Source organism: Entelurus aequoreus, linkage group LG24 (genome assembly GCF_033978785.1).
Source record: "Entelurus aequoreus isolate RoL-2023_Sb linkage group LG24, RoL_Eaeq_v1.1, whole genome shotgun sequence".
Classification (NCBI taxonomy): domain Eukaryota; kingdom Metazoa; phylum Chordata; class Actinopteri; order Syngnathiformes; family Syngnathidae; genus Entelurus; species Entelurus aequoreus.
The window spans coordinates 16,733,502-16,753,814 of NC_084754.1; the positions used below are offsets into that span (position 1 = coordinate 16,733,502).

At 42.7% G+C, this 20,313-nt stretch overlaps 1 protein-coding gene across 12 annotated transcripts in view; it reads right to left on the bottom strand.

The window, feature by feature from the left end:
- brsk2a (BR serine/threonine kinase 2a) overlaps positions 1-20,313 on the bottom strand; it is a 473,215-nt gene that overhangs the window by 60,113 nt on the left and 392,789 nt on the right. For all 12 annotated transcript variants that reach the window (XM_062035565.1, XM_062035564.1, XM_062035556.1 and 9 more), the window contains 3 exons: positions 5,690-5,721; positions 2,065-2,229; positions 1,111-1,208 (listed from right to left, as the gene is read on the bottom strand). In XM_062035565.1, the coding sequence (XP_061891549.1) occupies positions 1,111-1,208; positions 2,065-2,229; positions 5,690-5,721 (295 nt within the window). The remainder of the gene's footprint in view (positions 1-1,110; positions 1,209-2,064; positions 2,230-5,689; positions 5,722-20,313) is intronic.

The following is a 20,313-nucleotide window of genomic DNA, read 5'->3' on the forward strand; positions in this document are numbered from 1 at the left end:
TGATCCATAATGTTATGTTAATAAGCATGTTCTGAAGACATGAAACTAATACCAAACCGCAAGTGTCAGAGTCGTGTATTTGCACTGTGGAAACCTGCCTTTATTGGTATTTTGTAGTATCATATTTTTCCTTAACAAAAAAATTATTTACACCTCCTGTTATATTCATACTCTTGAGAGCCAATGTCTTCTGCAGTGGACATTTGTGGAAATGCATAACAGGGCTAGATCTACCCCCAAAATGTGTAACTGACAAAGTAAATGTCCTCGGCAGAGGATGCTGGTGAGTCTGTACTAGTGTTGTCCCGGTACCAAAATGATTTCGATACTTTTCGGTACTTTTGTAAATAAAGGGGACCACAAAAAATTGCATTATTGGCTTTATTTTAACAAAAACTCTTACGGTACATTGAACATATGTTTCTTATTGCAAGTTTGTCCTTAAATAAAATAGTGAACATACAAGACAACTTATCTTTTATTAGTAAGTAAACAAACAAAGGCTCCTAATTTAGCTGCTGACATATGCAGTAACATATTGTGTCTTTTATCATTCTATTATTTTGTCAACATTATTAAGGACAAGTGGTAGAAAAGGAATTATTAGGGACGTATATCCTGAGTTTATAAACATACTGTAAATTAAAAAAAACGAGAAAAGATGTTGTGAGGCCAAAAAATATCGACGTAATCATAGTAGTATCGACTAGATACGCTCCTGTACTTAGTATCATTACAGTGGATGTTAGGTGTAGATCCACCAATGGCGTTTGTTTACATTTTGATGCCGGTGAGCTACGGTGTGTAGTGAAACATGGGGAGCGGATCGGTACTTTTCAGAGGCGGTATAGTACCGAATATGATTCATTAGTATCGCGGTACTATACTAATACCGGTATACCGTACAACCCTAGTTTAGATAGATAGATAGTACTTTATTGATTCCTTCAGGAGAGGTCCCTCAGGAAAATTAAAAAAGTTTGTGCTAATCTAAAATTTAGACTGCAGCAGACATAAGGTCAAAAATATGTCACTGGCAAAAGCCATCTGCTAATGAAAAGGTGGGAAGTAACAGAAACATAACACAGGTCGTTTGTATCTGAGCCTCACCTATCTCATTACGAGGAGGAAGGTTCTGGTCCTCTTGACTGGGGTACCTCTCCTTACGGTCCAGTAACAGGAAGTAGATCATCTTTTCTTGGTTGTCACTGCAAAAAAGAGGCAGTTTAAAAAAAACAATATCGCACATAAAAAAATGTCTTCATAACAAGGTCAAAAAACAATGAGTACAAAGTAGCATGCATTAGTGCTGCAGCAAGTCTGAGTGCTAAAAAGCAATTGTAAAAGTTTATGTAGGTTTTTTCTGCTCGGAAAATCTAGCCATCATATGTAAGTTGACTTTCAAAGATCATCATACCCTATTGCGCACATTGCAGGACAGTATGGAAACATTCTAAACAAGTCTTTTTTAGTGTTTCAGTAAGTGACAGATCTATTTCTCCAATGGGCTAATTTATACAATGCAGAGCAGTTTGGCCTCCTGTAGTAAAAGCAGAGTGCAGAGCATAAGTAGGCAAAGAGACATGAACCTGCAGCTTTAGCTCTAACGAAGTAGGGGAAAGGAATGTAGGCAGCACATTTTCCTCGTGTCTCGCTCCTTAGAGACAGGATGGAGGATAGTAATGATCCCATGGTCAATTGTAAAGTGTCCTTGACAGGTATTTGGGTTTATCTCTTAAAAGCAAACATTAGCAAATGAACACAAATAAAATTACCCTCAAGGTTTTTTATGAGACCAGCCTGAACTCACGGGGGTGGTGGGGGACGGAGGAGGGTCCCCGTAGTAAAGGGAGCAAGCACAGTGTGATAACAGCAAATTGATCCATGGATCCTGCCATCTAAAGTGACAGCCGCACAAGATTTCATAAGAGCGAAGAAGAAACCATTGCTGTCGGTGTAGATCACTTTTTATTGTTTCCCATTTCATCATAGCCTTTTTTTTTTTTAAAACTTTTTTTCATCTTCTATTTCTCACCCCCCATTAAGGTTTCCCTGTGCACTCACTCATCTGAGAGCAAGTCTTTCTGCAGCTTGTTCTTGTCTCTGAAGCAGCCAAGGGAGTGCATGCTGTCCAGGACGTCTGGGTCGATGTCGTCTGCAGACGGGAGGCTACGGATGGTCACCTTCCTCGGCACAGGCTGCTCAGGTTCTGGCTCGTTCTTACCCCCTCTGGGAAGGCAACACAAAGGGGTGATCTTGCACAATCTTATCTGACAGTAGCTCAAAACGTTAAACTTTAAAAATGTCAAAGAATCATTTTGATCAGAATCAGAATCAGAATAGTTTTTATTGCCGTTGCTTGAGAACGGGTACACAAACTAGGAATTTTTCTTGGTGCAATCGTGCAACATAAAACACATATACATTCACGTTGAACGTAGCTTTAGTTTGGTGTACCTAATGTTGTGGCCGGTAAATGTGGAAAACGCTTTACTATTCACTTGCCTTTTGGTCATTTAAGGCAAAATGTTAGCCTGCTCATGACCCCATTACATATTTCCCACATGTTACATCATCGTCCGTAAAGTATTTTTCACCTCAGTGGATGAATAGTCATCATCTTTTGAAGCTGAGCAATGAGTTTGCATTCTTCCTCCTCTTTCTTCCGAGCCTGCTTTGGCACAAAATCATCTCTGCCGGTTGCATCACTGTTAACTCTCCCGCTTTGGACCGTGGGAGAAAAATACAGTGTCGAATGTCTAAAGTGAAACTGAACCCTCTAACGAATGCAAGCTGATTTGTTAAAAAAAAAAAAAAAAAAATCCAATGTCTAAAGAGAAATAATCAATACTAATAGTGACCCTCTTTTTGATTTGGCTTTTACCTGATTATTTTATTGAAGTAATTTGTATTTTACTTTGTATTCTATTAGTTATGCAAGATTGTATTTAGTTATATTTATTTATTTACTGTTTATATATATATTTAAATTTTTTTCTATTAATCTTCATATGTCTTACTTGTATTTTATTCTTTATCTCTACACATGGTTCTTACTATTTTACAAGTTTTATTATTTTTATTTTCCCACGTTCCTCAGATGAGCCATCTGCCTCAGGGGTTATCGGCCATGCTTGTGGGGGCGCTTTTGTGTCAGCATCCTGGTGGCCATGGTCTGATGACCTCCTAGTGCAGATGGCTCCTGTGATAGTGTTTACTCACATGTCTCCTCCGTACTCAGCCATGCAATCATTGGTCCATACAGTTGCATGTGTGTGTTTGTGTTTGGAATGTGTCCGTGTGTACGTATGTGATAATGGGGGATATGGGTGAGCGGGGTATTGTTTTTAACTTTGTAAAGCACTTTGCATTGCATTTCTTTTATGTATGAAAAGCGATTTATACATAACGCTTGATTCGATTTGAGTTGATAGTGTGGAAATAGTCAACCATAGATGACACTAAAATGTGATAGCATACTCATGCATAAGTTGATTATTAATAATGGCCTGAAAAGACGACGAGTCGCGTTTATTTCTGACATTGGTTATTGTTACACAAGCGCATCACAATTAACCTGTGTTAATGTTTCAATAATCTAGATACTGCCTGTAAATATTCAGGTTATTGTTTTCTAAGGGCATTGAATCCATTGCAACTGGACTGTTCAGATTGTCTTAGAAGACGTTTCACATCTCGTCCGAGCAGGCTTCATCATCTCACAGACTTAGGCTCAATTCGAATTCCCCTCGCCCCCCTTGTTGTTGCCCTCCCTCCTTGGTTTTGGCATTCACATCAATCAAGAGGCGTTCGAATTATCCGTCAGGTAGTGGGGAAGGGCGAAGTACCTCCCTCGAAGCGAAGTGAGCTGTCAGACCTCCCTACTCTATTAGGTGCGAGAAGAAAATGGCAGAAAAGCCAGAAAAAGCGTACAAATCTAAGTAATACACATACAGTCGCGATCAAAGGTTTACATACACTTGTAAAGAACATAATATCATGGCTGTCTTGAGTTTCCAATGATTTCTACAACTCTTATTTATTTGTGATGGAGTGATTGGAGCACATACTTGTTGGTCACAAAAAACATTCATGAGGTTTGGTTCTTTAATGAATTTATTATGGGTCTACTGAAAATGTGACCAAATCTGCGGGGTCAAAAGTATACATACAGCAATGTTAATATTTGGTTATATGTCCCTTGGCAAGTTTCACTGCAATAAGGCCCTTTTGGTAGGCATCCACAAGCTTCTGGCAAGCTTCTGGGTGAATTTTTGACCACTCCTTTTGACAAAATGGGTGCAGTTCAGCTAAATTTGTTGTTTCTGACATCAAATGGACAAAGATAAGACCTTCTGGAGGAAAGTTCTGTGGTCAGATGAAACAAAAATTGAGCTGTTTGGCTTGCTACCTAGAATCATCATAGGTAGCAAGGGTCAAAACCCTCCATAGATGCTTTGGACCCTGCACCAGGCCCTCACTTAACATTAGAGCTGTCCTATCTAAGTCTGGGAGCATGAGCTGGTGAAGCCTGCTTGGATGAGAGGCAAAACGTTGTCTAAGACAATCGGAACCGTCTGGGTTTGATGGATTCAATGCCCAGCAAAATCTAGAGACCTAACAACAACACTACACATGTGTAGCGGCGATGGAGTATTCACTGAATTCACTGCGTCAAGAGTACCAAAAAATGACAAAAGAAAAAGCCAAACACTTATCCAGAGTTAATCATTTGATGCTTGCTGAACTAAAGACAAAATGTCTTGACCGGTCATGTGAGGCCATTTTTTGTACGTTGCTGTAGAGGCGTGTCCCGTCCCTGAAATCTTAGATTAGTTTCTAAATTGTAAAAGCTCTGATGTTTTGAACTTCAGAACTACAGTAATGTAGTATTAGTTCAACACAGGAGCCAATTCAGTAGGATTTGAGAGCTAAAGTTAATTACCAACCCATTTATTAGGCCCTCTTAAAATGTTCAGGATATAATACATTTATCGTTGCTAACATTATATTGCGTGACATGATTAACTGTAATTATATCATACTCTGGCCTTGACAGAATGGCCCATCTGCCCACATTCCTCTGCATCTGTGTTTTATTATGCAAATTTAAATGGGCACACGCCATCAATAACATTTTAAACATTACAAAGGAACCCTGGTTTTAGTTCTCAATTTATCCAGACTTTAGTTCAGACAGTGTTGAATTAGGTCTGGTTCAGCCTCTTGTCTTCCCATTCCTCTCTTGTGCCTTCCTGGTTGACACGACAGTCACTGTCTGATTGGATGGACTTTCGCTGACAAGAGACAATAACTCACAACTAATACACATATTTCATCTTTACTTGGCCATCCGAAACTCTGGCAGTGTACCCTTTACAAAACAAAATAGATGGTTGTGAAGTTTACTACAAACGCCTCCAACTTCACAGAGATATAAAACTTCAACAGAGAGCGGAAAAAAAATAACCCTACCAGCCGACGTCCCCTTCGTTGCCTGCAGTGCTCCACATGCTCTATATCCTTTTTCAAGCACCACCGATTTACTCCCACAACCCCGAGAGTGGAGTCGTGGTTTGCACCGGTGTACATGCCCGAAACTCTAAGTCATTTATCACGTGATAGCTCCCCTCAGGACGACAACAACAACAACAACAGTGGAGAAGGAAGGGAGTGGAGGAATACTTACATGTACCATGTGTGCTTCTGGATCTGTTCTAGCTGGAAAACAAAAAGATAGACAAAAGGTCAGAATTAGGACAATGCATTTCACTTAAAAAAAACAACAAAAAAAAGTTATTTATTTTTGATTGTTTGGCATGCAAATAAAACGAGTGGGTGATTGCAGGGTAAATAATGAAATAATACAGAATAGAGGTAAACGCTGTATGGCCTCTATAATCACAGTGAACTAATAGAAATGTGATTGGGCCACAAAGGCTGATTGAAATGTGGGAGGATAAAATGAGGCTCTCAAATATTAATAGTGCCAGTGGAAAAATGAAAAATAAAAGGGGAAAAAGGTAGAAGTGCTGGAATGAGAGGAAGAGCAAGAGAGAGAGAGAGATGATAACTCTGAGCTATAAACAGAATATTATCTGCTCCATACACACTGCTGACCCGGACGAAGCCTCCGGGTCCAAAGGGAATCTCCACTTCTCTTTCTCTTTGCAGCTCACATGCTTCCTCATCACAATTTTTAATGTGCTTCCTTGCCAACCCTATCAACATGGCCTTTTGTCCCGACCGACGCACAGGACTAGAGAGAAAGTGCCAGTTAAAGGGCAACAAAAGAAGATGTCTGCTCAAATGTCCCTCAACTGGACATAGTGGCAAACAGGATCAATGTCTCTGCTGGGACTTTTATTTGCTCTCCATAGCTGTTGAGGAACCACGGGAGCTACGCACCGCGGCTCTAATTATTGTCATTTACTCACAGGCAGTCTCTGGGCAGTGTGCCCCCATTTTTCCCAAAGGAGCAACCTCTGCATTGCCGTCATGTAATATTGCTCCAAAGGCATAGCTTAGAAACTGTGGGTGGCTTCTGTCGCCTTCCCAAGAGGTCACACTTTTGATGGACATGGTGGCAATCAGATACAAGCCAGTATGTGACCTATATTCTTTCGCGCCTTTATTAAAGGGCTGCAGACGACGATGCAATAACGCACTCGGACATTAAGGCAGGAGGAGTATCACAACCTTCATCATTGAAGTTGACAGCACCAATGACAGACACTCTTAAAGGCCTACTGAAATGTGATTTTCTGATTTAAACGGAGAAAGCAGATCCATTCTATGTGTCATACTTGATCATTTCGCGATATTGCCATATTTTTGCTGAAAGGATTTAGTAGAGAACATCGACGATAAAGTTCGCAACTTTTGGTCGCTGATAAAAAAGCCTTGCCTGTACCGGAAGTAGCAGATGATATGCGCGTGATGTCACCGGTTGTGGAGCTCCTCACATCTGCACATTGTTTACAACCATGGCCACCAGCAGCGAGAGCGATTCGGACAGAGAAAGCGACGATTTCCCCATTAATTTGAGCGAGGATGAAAGATTTGTGGATGAGGAAAGTGAGAGTGAAAGACTAAAGGGCAGTGGAAGCGATTCAGATAGGGAAGATGCTGTGAGAGGCGGGTGGGACCTGATATTCAGCTGGGAATGACTAAAACAGTAAATAAACACAAGACATATATATACTCTATTAGCCACAACACAACCAGGCTTATATTTAATATGCTCCAAATTAATCCCGCATAACGATTGGCAACACTAAATTGGCCCTAGTGTTTGAATGTGAGTGTTGTCTGTCTATATGTGTTGGCCCTGCGATGAGGTGGCGACTTGTCCAGGGTGTACCCTGCCTTCCGCCCGATTGTAGCTGAGATAGGCTCCAGTGCCCCCCGCGAAAATGGATGGATGGATAACAAACACCTCCCACCTCCCAGCCATATAACCCGCCAATACAAATCAAACACCCGCACAACACACTCAATCCCACAGCCCAAAGTACCGTTCACCTCCCCAAAGTTCACACAGCACATATATTTCCCCAAAGTCCCCAAAGTTACGTACGTGACATGCACATAGCGGCACGCACGTACGGGCAAGCGATTAAATGTTTGGAAGCTGCAGCTGCGTACTCACGGTACCGCGTCTGCGTATCCAACTCAAAGTCCTCCTGGTAAGAGTCTATGTTGTCCCAGTTCTCCACAGGCCAATGGTAAAGCTTGACTGTCATCTTTCGGGAATGTAAACAATGAAACACCGGCTGTGTTTGTGTTGCTGCAGTGGGCCGCAATACACCGCTTCCCACTTACAGCTTTCTTCTTTGCTGTCTCCATTGTTCATTGAACAAATTGCAAAAGATTCACCAACACAGATGTCCAGAATACTGTGGAATTTTGGGATGAAACAGACGACTTAATAGCTGGCCACCATGCTGTCCCAAAATGTCCTCTGCAATCCGCGCAGGCGTCATCATACCGAAACGTTTTCAGCAGGATATTTCCGCGCAAAATTTAAAATTGCACTTTAGTAATCTGTTGGCATGTGTTGCAATGTTAAGATTTCATCATTGATATATAAACTATCAGACTGCGTGGTCGGTAGTATTGGGTTTCAGTAGGCCTTTAATAGAGGAATTGCTGGGTTTGCGGCTTGCTGTTGTTGGCGTGACCCCAGGATAAAGCAACAAATAGGCAACGTGCAAGTAAAAAGCCCTTTTATTCGAAAAAAGCACACTTGGAGTAGAAAATAACTGCGCCTTCCTACTGACAAAGCTGGTTTACGAGGCTTTCTGATTGGTACAGATGTTTCTCTTGATTGTCAATCAAGAACAGGTGAGGGAGCCAGCACTCAGACCAGAGGTAGAGTGGTGGCAAATGGAGGTATACAGAAAGTGAAACCAAAAATAAGAGCGGTGTATAGGAAATAGTACAGTTCAGTTTCAGTTTTATTGAGCATGTCATTGTCAGTTCCATATCATACATGTAGTACATAATATACATACATACTGTATATCCAGAGAACAATCTTGTGCTCAGTGGCAATACTGTTATTTCACAAAAAAAGAGAAAATATTATTAAATTATGAAAAGAAAATTCAATTGAACATATCATAAAAAGGTAATGGTTATGAATCCCGCCTCGTTTCTATAGTTAGACTTTAACTAATAACCTCCAGTTTCCTCGGAACCACATTTTATCACATTTGTCTGGGTTTACAGAACTTGATTTGCTGAGATGAATGTGTTTACAATAACTTAATATATCATAAAGTGCATTCATACTCACATTTAAAACGAGCCTAAACTTCACTTTACCGAACAAAACTACTACATTTGTACAATTTCTTAAAATGCTCAATGTTTGAACAGTCGTCACTCAGAATGTTCCATATTTTCACCCCACAGACTGAGACACAAAATATTTTCCTTGTGGTAAGTGTTAAAGCGTGTTGATATGTTGCCGTTCCTCTGAGGTTATACCCCACATCTCTTTCTATGAATAAACTTTGAATATTTGCAGGCAATTGATAACTTCTTGCTTTAAACATGGTAAGCTCTGTCAAATACTCTACTAAATCAGGAAATGTTAACAGTTTTGACCTTAAACATAAGCTATTTGTGTGCTCCTTGAACCCCACTTTATGGATAATTCTAAGTGCCCGCTTTTGTAAGATTGTTAAAGGATGTATTTTGGTTTTATAATTATTTCCCCAAACTTCTGCACAGCAACTTAAATAAGGATAAATGAGTGAATATTATAGTTGCTGGAGGGATTTTCCATTGAGCTCTTTTCGTGCTTTTGGCAGCACTCCAATGCTTCTTGATAATTTCAAATGAATGTATTTTAATAGGTGCTTTCCAATTTAAGTTTTCATCAATTATTACTCCAAGGAATTCACTTTGCTCAACTAACTCAATGTTAATCCCTTCAATCATAATTTTTATTTGTGTATTTAACTTCTTATTTCCAAATATAATTATATTTATTTTACCTATATGTAGAGAATTTGTTTCGTTTGAACCATGTTTGCATTTTCTTCATTTATAAAGTGATTGTATCAATAAGACTATTAAAATTACTACCAGAAAAAAATATATTTGTATCTGCAAATAAGACCAGCGTTCAGCATTTTGAGACATTACACAGATCATTAATATATAAAATGAAGAACTTTAGACCCAAAACTAATCCCTGCGGAACACCATATGGAATATGGAGACATGAAGAGCAACTGTCATTTTGTCACACAAACTGATGGCTGTTGGTCAAACAGGTTTCCACCCCTTGTAAGCCACTACTCTGATTCCATAATGTTCTAATTTGTTTAATAGAATTTTATGATTAATAGAGTGAAATGCTTTTTTTAAATCGATGAATACTCCAATTGTAAACTTTTTTTGGTCTAAAGAATTGATAGTTTCCTCAAAGGTGTCAATTAATGCTAGTGAAGTTGATCTTTTAGCTTGAAATCCATTCTGGCATTCAGAAAGTATTTTGTGTTTCTCTATGAAGTTTTCCAATCAATTATTGAACCGTTTTTCAAAATTTTTTGAAAATTAAGGCAGTGTTAAAACAGGTCTATAATTTGTGAAGAAATGTCTGTTGCCAGTTGTATAAAAAGGAATACCTTTGCCATTTTCATTTTTGTGGGGAATGTACCAGTTTGGAATGATAAATTGAATATGTAAGTTAGTGGTATTGAAATTTCATGTACACCACTTTTTATTAATGTCATATCCAATCCTTGATAGTCAGTGGAGGTTTTGTTTTTACATTTCTGCACTATGCCATGAACTATTACCAGTTCATCGACTGGTTTTAAAAACATTGTGTGTGGATTTGTTTTCATAAGAGGAAGCTCCCTCTAATCAGTAATTTTACAATCAGGGATTTGGCTAGCAAGCTCCGTTCCTATGTTAGCAATAAAAAAAAAGCATTGAATTTATGGGCAGCACCTTTCATGTCATACATCTCTACATCATTTTCTATGAAAAACTTTGGGTAATTGATTTGTCAGGCTTCCTTTTTAATGATACTATTCAGAATGTTCCATACTTCCTTTGTATTATTTTTATTTTTTTCCAGCAATTCTTTCTAATACTACTTCTTAGTCGTTCTTAGAATATTGGTCAATTTATTTTTATACATTTTATATTTGTTTTCTGCTTCTTCTGTTCTTTTCCCTAAGAACTCTCTATATAATGTATTCTTCTTTTTACAAGACTTGCCCAGTCCCCTTGCAATCCAAGGACATTCTTTTGATTTTATGTTGCTCTTACATAGGATTAGTGGGTAAAACTCATCATACAGTAATATAAACGATAAAAAAAATGCATTATATGTACTGGTTGTATCTGATTTACAATATAGATCTGCCCAGTTTTGCCTAAGTAGAGCGTTTTTAAACACAATCAGTTTTTCCTCTGTTTTAATTCGTCTTCATGTCATTTGTCTGACTGAAGGTATATTTTTATAATTCTTGCGATAAACTGTAAAAACTGGTAAATGATCTGAAATATCAATGACCAGTATTCTACTGTGAATGTGGTTATTTACATCATTAGTAAAATTGTTATCGATCAGCGTAGCACTGTGCGACGTAATTCTAGTTGGTCTGGTGATTAGGGGAAATAAACCCATGCTATTACAACCCTTATTGAACCAGATAAGAAACCCATTGAGATCAAGATCTCTTTAACAAGGCTGACTTGGCCAAGAGGTCAACAGCACATGTCACAGAGCAGTTTCAGAAAAGTAATATGTTAAGACATACATTTAAAACAATAAAGATGTACACCTTTTAAAAACACAGGCACTGTGCAAACGTGTCTCGCTGTCTGTCCCTCAGGATTAAAACGGAAGGCTCCAAATGGAAGTAGTTCAGAGAGTTTCAGTTTCATCTGCAATGCATTCCATGCCAGAGGGGCAGGAATGCCAAAAGCTCTTTTGCCAAATTCAGTTCGTACATGAGGAACAGTTAAAGCATAAGAGCTGTTTTTTCTTTGTAACAAAGTACACAGGTATGGAGGCATTAAACCTAAAAGAGCCTTATACATAATAGTCTGCCAATATGTGTATCTGCATGCACTCAATGAAGATAAGTCTGATTTCATATACAGTTGACAATGGTGGGTGATACTATGACAGCCAGTAACAAATCGTAGAGCTGAATGAAAAACAGTGTTCAAGGACTGGAGGCATTTAAATGAAGCACTAAAATAAAGCACATCTCCATAACCAATTACGGTCAAGATAGTCACTGTCACCAATTTGTTTCTGAGAGAAGCAGTTTTTATTTCTAAAATAGAAACCAAGCTTTACCCTAAGCTTAGAGACCAAGTTGTTAATATGGGCTTTAAATGAAAGCTCCTGATCACAAGTAAAACCCAAGTACTAGTAATTTAAGACCTGCTCTATAGGGTTTCCATTTGATGTTACAATATTTGGAATATTTTCCAGTAGCACCCTTGAATGAGATCTGTATTTAAAACCGATTTAAGATCAAATAAGCGAGCCTGGATGACATCAGAAGCAGCTTGTAAAAACTCAAAAGCCTAAGTAATGGAGGTTGAACAGCAATAAATAATGGTGTCGTTTGCATAAAAACTGTACATTGCATTTGACAAATTATTGCAGATTATTTATGTAGATAGAAAATAAAATGGCCCCCAGCACTGAACCTCGTGGAACTCCTTTGGTAATGTCCAGTAATGAAGACGTGCCAGCCACCTGTACACATTGTGTTGTGTTGGAAAGATAGTCTGTGAACCAAGCAGCTGCATTTTTAGATAACCCAATGTGATGAAGGGCTTGAATTAACAGACTGTGGTCTACTGTGTCAAATGTTGTATTTATAAAGTCTTCAGTTGATTTGTGATTTCCTGAATTAAGCAGATCTATATTGTAGTCCCCACAGATGAACATATTTTGGTGTGTCTTTTGAGAGACGTTTCCTCCATCCAGTTTGTAAACGGTTCAAGAATACGCCCAGGTGTTCTATATAAAGTATTTATTATTAAATGTTTCTGTTTTCTTTATTAATGTCAATTGTTATACACTCCAAGACATCATCAATAACCACTGTCATGTTATCCATAATTTTGAATTTATACCAAAACTAAGGAAACAATGGACAAAAGGATTATGGCAGGCATGTTACTATTCTACAAGCCTTACACATTTATTTGGCTGCTATATCCTCCTGAGAATCAGTGTCTCTTGCAGTGGACATTTAACTTTTGGTTAATGAACAGGTAGGTAGTATTTCCTGCTTGGCATTGCTGCCTGTCGCACCTCCTCCAGTGCCCACGGGTCAGCTGCAGGGTCATCAGCCAGGAACCACCATTCACCAACGTTTCACTCCTTTAATCCTGGAACGTCTCCTGGTGGCGGAGCAGTGACAGAGACGTCTCCCTGTCACCCCCTGCAGCTGATAGCTGTTACCCCCTGCGGCTGTTATCGGGGTTAGTTGTTCTTTCCCCAGCTCCTGTCCTTCCTCCTCAGCCAGAGCCAAAAGCTGCCTTTCTCGGCCTCCTCTGCCAGATCTTTTATGGCCTTTCTCAGCTTTCTTCCAGTCACTCCTACGTCCCTCAAAAGGCGTGTGGTTGACAGCCCCACGTAGCCTCGGCAGCCAACTTCTACTGGGTAGATGGTTGTCTTCCAGCCAGCCTCCCGGCACTCAGCAGCCAGCTCCGAGTACTTGGCCTTCTTGCGCTCAAAGGCGGCCTCGATCCCCTCCTCCGATGGTACGGTCAGCTCAATAAGGTGCACCACTCTTGCCTTGCTGGACCACACTACAATATCCGGGCGGAGAGATGTAGTGGTGATCTCCGTGGGGAAACGGAGCTGCCTATTGAGGTCAACCCTCATGTCCCACTCCTGGTCTGGGGAAAAGGGCCTTGCTGCTGTCTCTCTTGGCCTGATGTATCTTTGACCCCCCCCTTCCGTGACAAAGCTGGTATGGTTCTCTGCTGGTGGTGATTCTTTGCTGCCCTGTCGACACCCCTCCAGCACCTCCGCTAGTTTCCTCAGGACCTGGTCGTGGCGCCATCTATAGCGCCCCTGAGAGAGTGCGGTCTTGCAGCCCGACAAGATGTGCTGGAGGCTTGCGTTGGGAGCATTGCAGAGTGAGCAGCATTCCTCGTTCCCGAACCATTGGTGAAGGTTACGAGGACAGGGAAGCGTGTCGTAGGTTGAACGAATAAGGAAGCTGATCCTTGCCTGTGGAATCTTCCACAGGTCGGACCAGCTGATGTTCCGGTTGACCACTCCCTCCCAGGTTGTCCACCTTCCTTGTCGGCCCTGCGACACGGCCTTGATCTTATAGCGCTCTTCCTCCATCCTCGTCACCTCCGCCACCACCATCTCCTTCCTCTCCTTGCGGTTGGCCTTAGACCAGAACCGAGGCGCTTCTCCCCATCCTAGCCCTGCTCTTCCTGCCTGGACTCTGCCCATGAGCTCTTGGTGATGCAGCCTACTGACAGCTCGGTCAACCTCAGTTTGGGCTTTCCACTTTCGGCCAGTGGGAACCTTGGCATTGGCGTTCCTTACTGACTGGTCAGTGGACTCTCTTAGTTCGAGGACCAGCCTGGACTTCTCCTGCATATAGCCCAGACTGATAGACTGCAGTGGCAGCTGCAGTGCGTTCTTCCCAAAGAGGCCCGTTTCTGAAAGGCACCGTGGTAGTCCCAGCCACTTTCTGATGAATGAGTTGGCTTTTCCATCCATCTTACTCACGGCAGATGAGGGGATCTCGCTCATTTTCAGAGGCCACATCACCCTCCTGTAGAGTATGAACTGGTAGCACCAGACCTTGTACTTTCCAGGGAGTTGGCTCTGGTCGATCCTTGCCAGGCCGTCCGTGAGTTGTTTCATGACAGTCCTCCCCATCTGTTTATCGGACAGCTCTGCAGTGTACTGCCTCCCCAGGCTTTTGATGGGTTGCTCAGACAGGAGGGGGATTTTCTCTCCCCCGACGACAAAGATGGTGTTGTCGTTTCTGACTCCCCTTCTGAGTGACAGGCTACGGGATTTGGAGGGTTTGATCTTCATTCTGGCCCATGATGTCAACTCATCCACCCTTTTCAGCAGTCGAGATGTACATGCTGCTGTCTGAAGGAGGCTGGTGACATCGTCCATATAGCTCCTCAATGGGGGTAACCTCTGACCAGATGGTGTTTTGATTCCTCCAACCATTTGCCTTGCTCCGATGAGGATTATCTCAAAGGCTGCCACGAACAAGATTGGAGAAATGGCACACCCCATTGCAATTCCCACTTCTAGATGCTGCCACCCGGTGGTGAAGTCCTGGAGGGCAAAGCACATCTGCAGATCGCTGAAGTAAAGCGCTACCAGGTTCTTGATGCAGGGTGGCATGTGGAAGAACTCCAAGGCGTAGTTGATCAGCTGGTGTGGGACCGATCCGTACGCGTTGGCGAGATCGAGCCAGATGACATGCAGGTCGGTCTTCTCCCGCTTGGCCTTCTGGATCTGGTCCCAGATCATCGTAGAGTGCTCTACGCATCCTGGGAAACCTGGAACTCCTGCTTTCTGGCAGTTGGTGTCGATGTAGCAATTCTCTAGCAGGTAGGTGGTCATCCTTCTGGCCAGCACTGAGAAGAAGATTTTTCCTTCTACGTTCAGCAGGGCGATGTTTCTGAATTGGCCGATATTTTTGGAGTTTTCTTCCTTCGGGATGAATACCGCTACAGCCCTTTGCCACTCCGCTGGAATGAGTTGCTTTTTCCAGGCAGTTCTCATTAGATACCAGAGCAGTTCAAGTACCTTGGGGCAGTTCTTATAGAGCTTGTAGGGAACTCCATTGGGGCCTGGTGCTGATGAGGACCTTGCCTTCTTCACGGTTTGCCTAACTTCGCTGAGCTTGGGGGGCATGATGTTAAATTCAGCTGTCGGTGGCGCAGGCCGAGGCACGTACCCTGGTGTTCCTAATGGGACGTTTCTTAGCGGATCACTGTACTGCCTTTTGACGTGCTGTTCCATTTGCTCCCTGGTGGTTTCGAGCTTCCCGGACTTTTTCTCCTCCAGCAGTTGTCTGGCGTGCTTGAAGGGATCCTTGAAGAAGCTGGCTCGCTCTTTCTGCTTCCGTTTGCTACGCTTGCGGATGCGTTCAGCTCTGCGGAGCCTGGATAGCCTTTGCCTGACCTCCTCCCACAGGACTTTCAGACCTTCTCTCTCTGGCTGGGTTGCCTTCCTCCAGTTCTTGCGGAGTTGTCGGCGTCTTCGCACAAGCTCGGCGATCTCCTTTTCCCTCCTCCCCATTTCCCTTGGGGCAGTCCTCTGCTTGGAGATAATTTCACCAAACCTGTCTTTGCAGGTCTGGTATATAATGTCCCCAAACAGGTTAAGCTTAGCTTCGGCACCTCCATGCAACCTTTCCTCCAGGATCTTGGTCAGGTCTGTATCCAAAGTACGCCATGCCTCTGCTTCATTTGCCTTTGGCCATTTGAGCTTGTTCCTTCTTGCTGGTTTCTTGGTCTCTGCTTGTGGCTCTGTTCTGTGTGAGATGGTAGAGATTGGGTCTTGGTGCTCACGTGGGGGCTCAGCCTCCACCGAGGGGCTTTCTTCCTCTGTGCCATCTGTGCTTTCAGCAACATTGGGTCCGTTAGCACTGTGGTTTTCTACCTGGCTTCTGGTCCCTCTTGTCTCACCCGCTGCCGCGGTGCAAGGTTGCTGTTGGCCTCTCTGACCACACTTTGCTTTCCCCTGGTGGATTCGCAGTCCCCTGTACGTGGTCACCTTTTCCCATCCGCAAGCACACTTTCGGAGGATCTTCTCCTCATTAACTGGAGTTCTGATGTTCTCGTTATCCGTTTCCGTTGCCATCGTCGTTACCGTGTGGTCCGTCATGTTAGGCCCATCTTTCATCCCGCCTCTCGGAGGGCCTGCGGGTTGTTTTTTCCTTGATTTCTTCGTAGTTAAGGTGGGTGTCCCTCTTGCGAGAGACCAGTGGGTTGGGTAACTAGCCGTCCACTCCCGGTGCGGTCTTTCCCTGCTGCCATCCAGTCTTTCCTGGCTGTCCTCCAGTCTTCCCTGGACTCCAACTGCCCTGTTCACAGTAGTCACTGGGGTTTCCAGAACTTCAGTTAATGAACAGGTAGGTAGTATTTCCTGCTTGGCATTGCTGCCTGTCGCACCTCCTCCAGTGCCCACGGGTCAGCTGCAGGGTCATCAGCCAGGAACCACCATTCACCAACGTTTCACTCCTTTAATCCTGGAACGTCTCCTGGTGGCGGAGCAGTGACAGGGACGTCTCCCTGTCACCCCCTGCAGCTGATAGCTGTTACCCCCTGCGGCTGTTATCGGGGTTAGTTGTTCTTTCCCCAGCTCCTGTCCTTCCTCCTCAGCCAGAGCCAAAAGCTGCCTTTCTCGGCCTCCTCTGCCAGATCTTTTATGGCCTTTCTCAGCTTTCTTCCAGTCACTCCTACGTCCCTCAAAAGGCGTGTGGTTGACAGCCCCACGTAGCCTCGGCAGCCAACTTCTACTGGGTAGATGGTTGTCTTCCAGCCAGCCTCCCGGCACTCAGCAGCCAGCTCCGAGTACTTGGCCTTCTTGCGCTCAAAGGCGGCCTCGATCCCCTCCTCCGATGGTACGGTCAGCTCAATAAGGTGCACCACTCTTGCCTTGCTGGACCACACTACAATATCCGGGCGGAGAGATGTAGTGGTGATCTCCGTGGGGAAACGGAGCTGCCTATTGAGGTCAACCCTCATGTCCCACTCCTGGTCTGGGGAAAAGGGCCTTGCTGCTGTCTCTCTTGGCCTGATGTATCTTTGACCCCCCCCTTCCGTGACAAAGCTGGTATGGTTCTCTGCTGGTGGTGATTCTTTGCTGCCCTGTCGACACCCCTCCAGCACCTCCGCTAGTTTCCTCAGGACCTGGTCGTGGCGCCATCTATAGCGCCCCTGAGAGAGTGCGGTCTTGCAGCCCGACAAGATGTGCTGGAGGCTTGCGTTGGGAGCATTGCAGAGTGAGCAGCATTCCTCGTTCCCGAACCATTGGTGAAGGTTACGAGGACAGGGAAGCGTGTCGTAGGTTGAACGAATAAGGAAGCTGATCCTTGCCTGTGGAATCTTCCACAGGTCGGACCAGCTGATGTTCCGGTTGACCACTCCCTCCCAGGTTGTCCACCTTCCTTGTCGGCCCTGCGACACGGCCTTGATCTTATAGCGCTCTTCCTCCATCCTCGTCACCTCCGCCACCACCATCTCCTTCCTCTCCTTGCGGTTGGCCTTAGACCAGAACCGAGGCGCTTCTCCCCATCCTAGCCCTGCTCTTCCTGCCTGGACTCTGCCCATGAGCTCTTGGTGATGCAGCCTACTGACAGCTCGGTCAACCTCAGTTTGGGCTTTCCACTTTCGGCCAGTGGGAACCTTGGCATTGGCGTTCCTTACTGACTGGTCAGTGGACTCTCTTAGTTCGAGGACCAGCCTGGACTTCTCCTGCATATAGCCCAGACTGATAGACTGCAGTGGCAGCTGCAGTGCGTTCTTCCCAAAGAGGCCCGTTTCTGAAAGGCACCGTGGTAGTCCCAGCCACTTTCTGATGAATGAGTTGGCTTTTCCATCCATCTTACTCACGGCAGATGAGGGGATCTCGCTCATTTTCAGAGGCCACATCACCCTCCTGTAGAGTATGAACTGGTAGCACCAGACCTTGTACTTTCCAGGGAGTTGGCTCTGGTCGATCCTTGCCAGGCCGTCCGTGAGTTGTTTCATGACAGTCCTCCCCATCTGTTTATCGGACAGCTCTGCAGTGTACTGCCTCCCCAGGCTTTTGATGGGTTGCTCAGACAGGAGGGGGATTTTCTCTCCCCCGACGACAAAGATGGTGTTGTCGTTTCTGACTCCCCTTCTGAGTGACAGGCTACGGGATTTGGAGGGTTTGATCTTCATTCTGGCCCATGATGTCAACTCATCCACCCTTTTCAGCAGTCGAGATGTACATGCTGCTGTCTGAAGGAGGCTGGTGACATCGTCCATATAGCTCCTCAATGGGGGTAACCTCTGACCAGATGGTGTTTTGATTCCTCCAACCATTTGCCTTGCTCCGATGAGGATTATCTCAAAGGCTGCCACGAACAAGATTGGAGAAATGGCACACCCCATTGCAATTCCCACTTCTAGATGCTGCCACCCGGTGGTGAAGTTTATTTGTGTATTTAACTTCTTATTTCCAAATATAATTATATTTATTTTACCTATATGTAGAGAACTTGTTTCTTTTGAACCATGTTTGCATTTTCTTCATTTATAAAGTGATTGTATCAATAAGACTATTAAAATTACTACCAGAAAAAAATATATTTGTATCTGCAAATAAGACCAGCGTTCAGCATTTTGAGACATTACACAGATCATTAATATATAAAATGAAGAACTTTAGACCCAAAACTAATCCCTGCGGAACACCATATGGAATATGGAGACATGAAGAGCAACTGTCATTTTGTCACACAAACTGATGGCTGTTGGTCAAACAGGTTTCCACCCCTTGTAAGCCACTACTCTGATTCCATAATGTTCTAATTTGTTTAATAGAATTTTATGATTAATAGAGTGAAATGCTTTTTTTAAATCGATGAATACTCCAATTGTAAACTTTTTTTGGTCTAAAGAATTGATAGTTTCCTCAAAGGTGTCAATTAATGCTAGTGAAGTTGATCTTTTAGCTTGAAATCCATTCTGGCATTCAGAAAGTATTTTGTGTTTCTCTATGAAGTTTTCCAATCAATTATTGAACCGTTTTTCAAAATTTTTTGAAAATTAAGGCAGTGTTAAAACAGGTCTATAATTTGTGAAGAAATGTCTGTTGCCAGTTGTATAAAAAGGAATACCTTTGCCATTTTCATTTTTGTGGGGAATGTACCAGTTTGGAATGATAAATTGAATATGTAAGTTAGTGGTATTGAAATTTCATGTACACCACTTTTTATTAATGTCATATCCAATCCTTGATAGTCAGTGGAGGTTTTGTTTTTACATTTCTGCACTATGCCATGAACTATTACCAGTTCATCGACTGGTTTTAAAAACATTGTGTGTGGATTTGTTTTCATAAGAGGAAGCTCCCTCTAATCAGTAATTTTACAATCAGGGATTTGGCTAGCAAGCTCCGTTCCTATGTTAGCAATAAAAAAAAAGCATTGAATTTATGGGCAGCACCTTTCATGTCATACATCTCTACATCATTTTCTATGAAAAACTTTGGGTAATTGATTTGTCAGGCTTCCTTTTTAATGATACTATTCAGAATGTTCCATACTTCCTTTGTATTATTTTTATTTTTTTCCAGCAATTCTTTCTAATACTACTTCTTAGTCGTTCTTAGAATATTGGTCAATTTATTTTTATACATTTTATATTTGTTTTCTGCTTCTTCTGTTCTTTTCCCTAAGAACTCTCTATATAATGTATTCTTCTTTTTACAAGACTTGCCCAGTCCCCTTGCAATCCAAGGACATTCTTTTGATTTTATGTTGCTCTTACATAGGATTAGTGGGTAAAACTCATCATACAGTAATATAAACAATAAAAAAAATGCATTATATGTACTGGTTGTATCTGATTTACAATATAGATCTGCCCAGTTTTGCCTAAGTAGAGCGTTTTTAAACACAATCAGTTTTTCCTCTGTTTTAATTCGTCTTCATGTCATTTGTCTGACTGAAGGTATATTTTTATAATTCTTGCGATAAACTGTAAAAACTGGTAAATGATCTGAAATATCAATGACCAGTATTCTACTGTGAATGTGGTTATTTACATCATTAGTAAAATTGT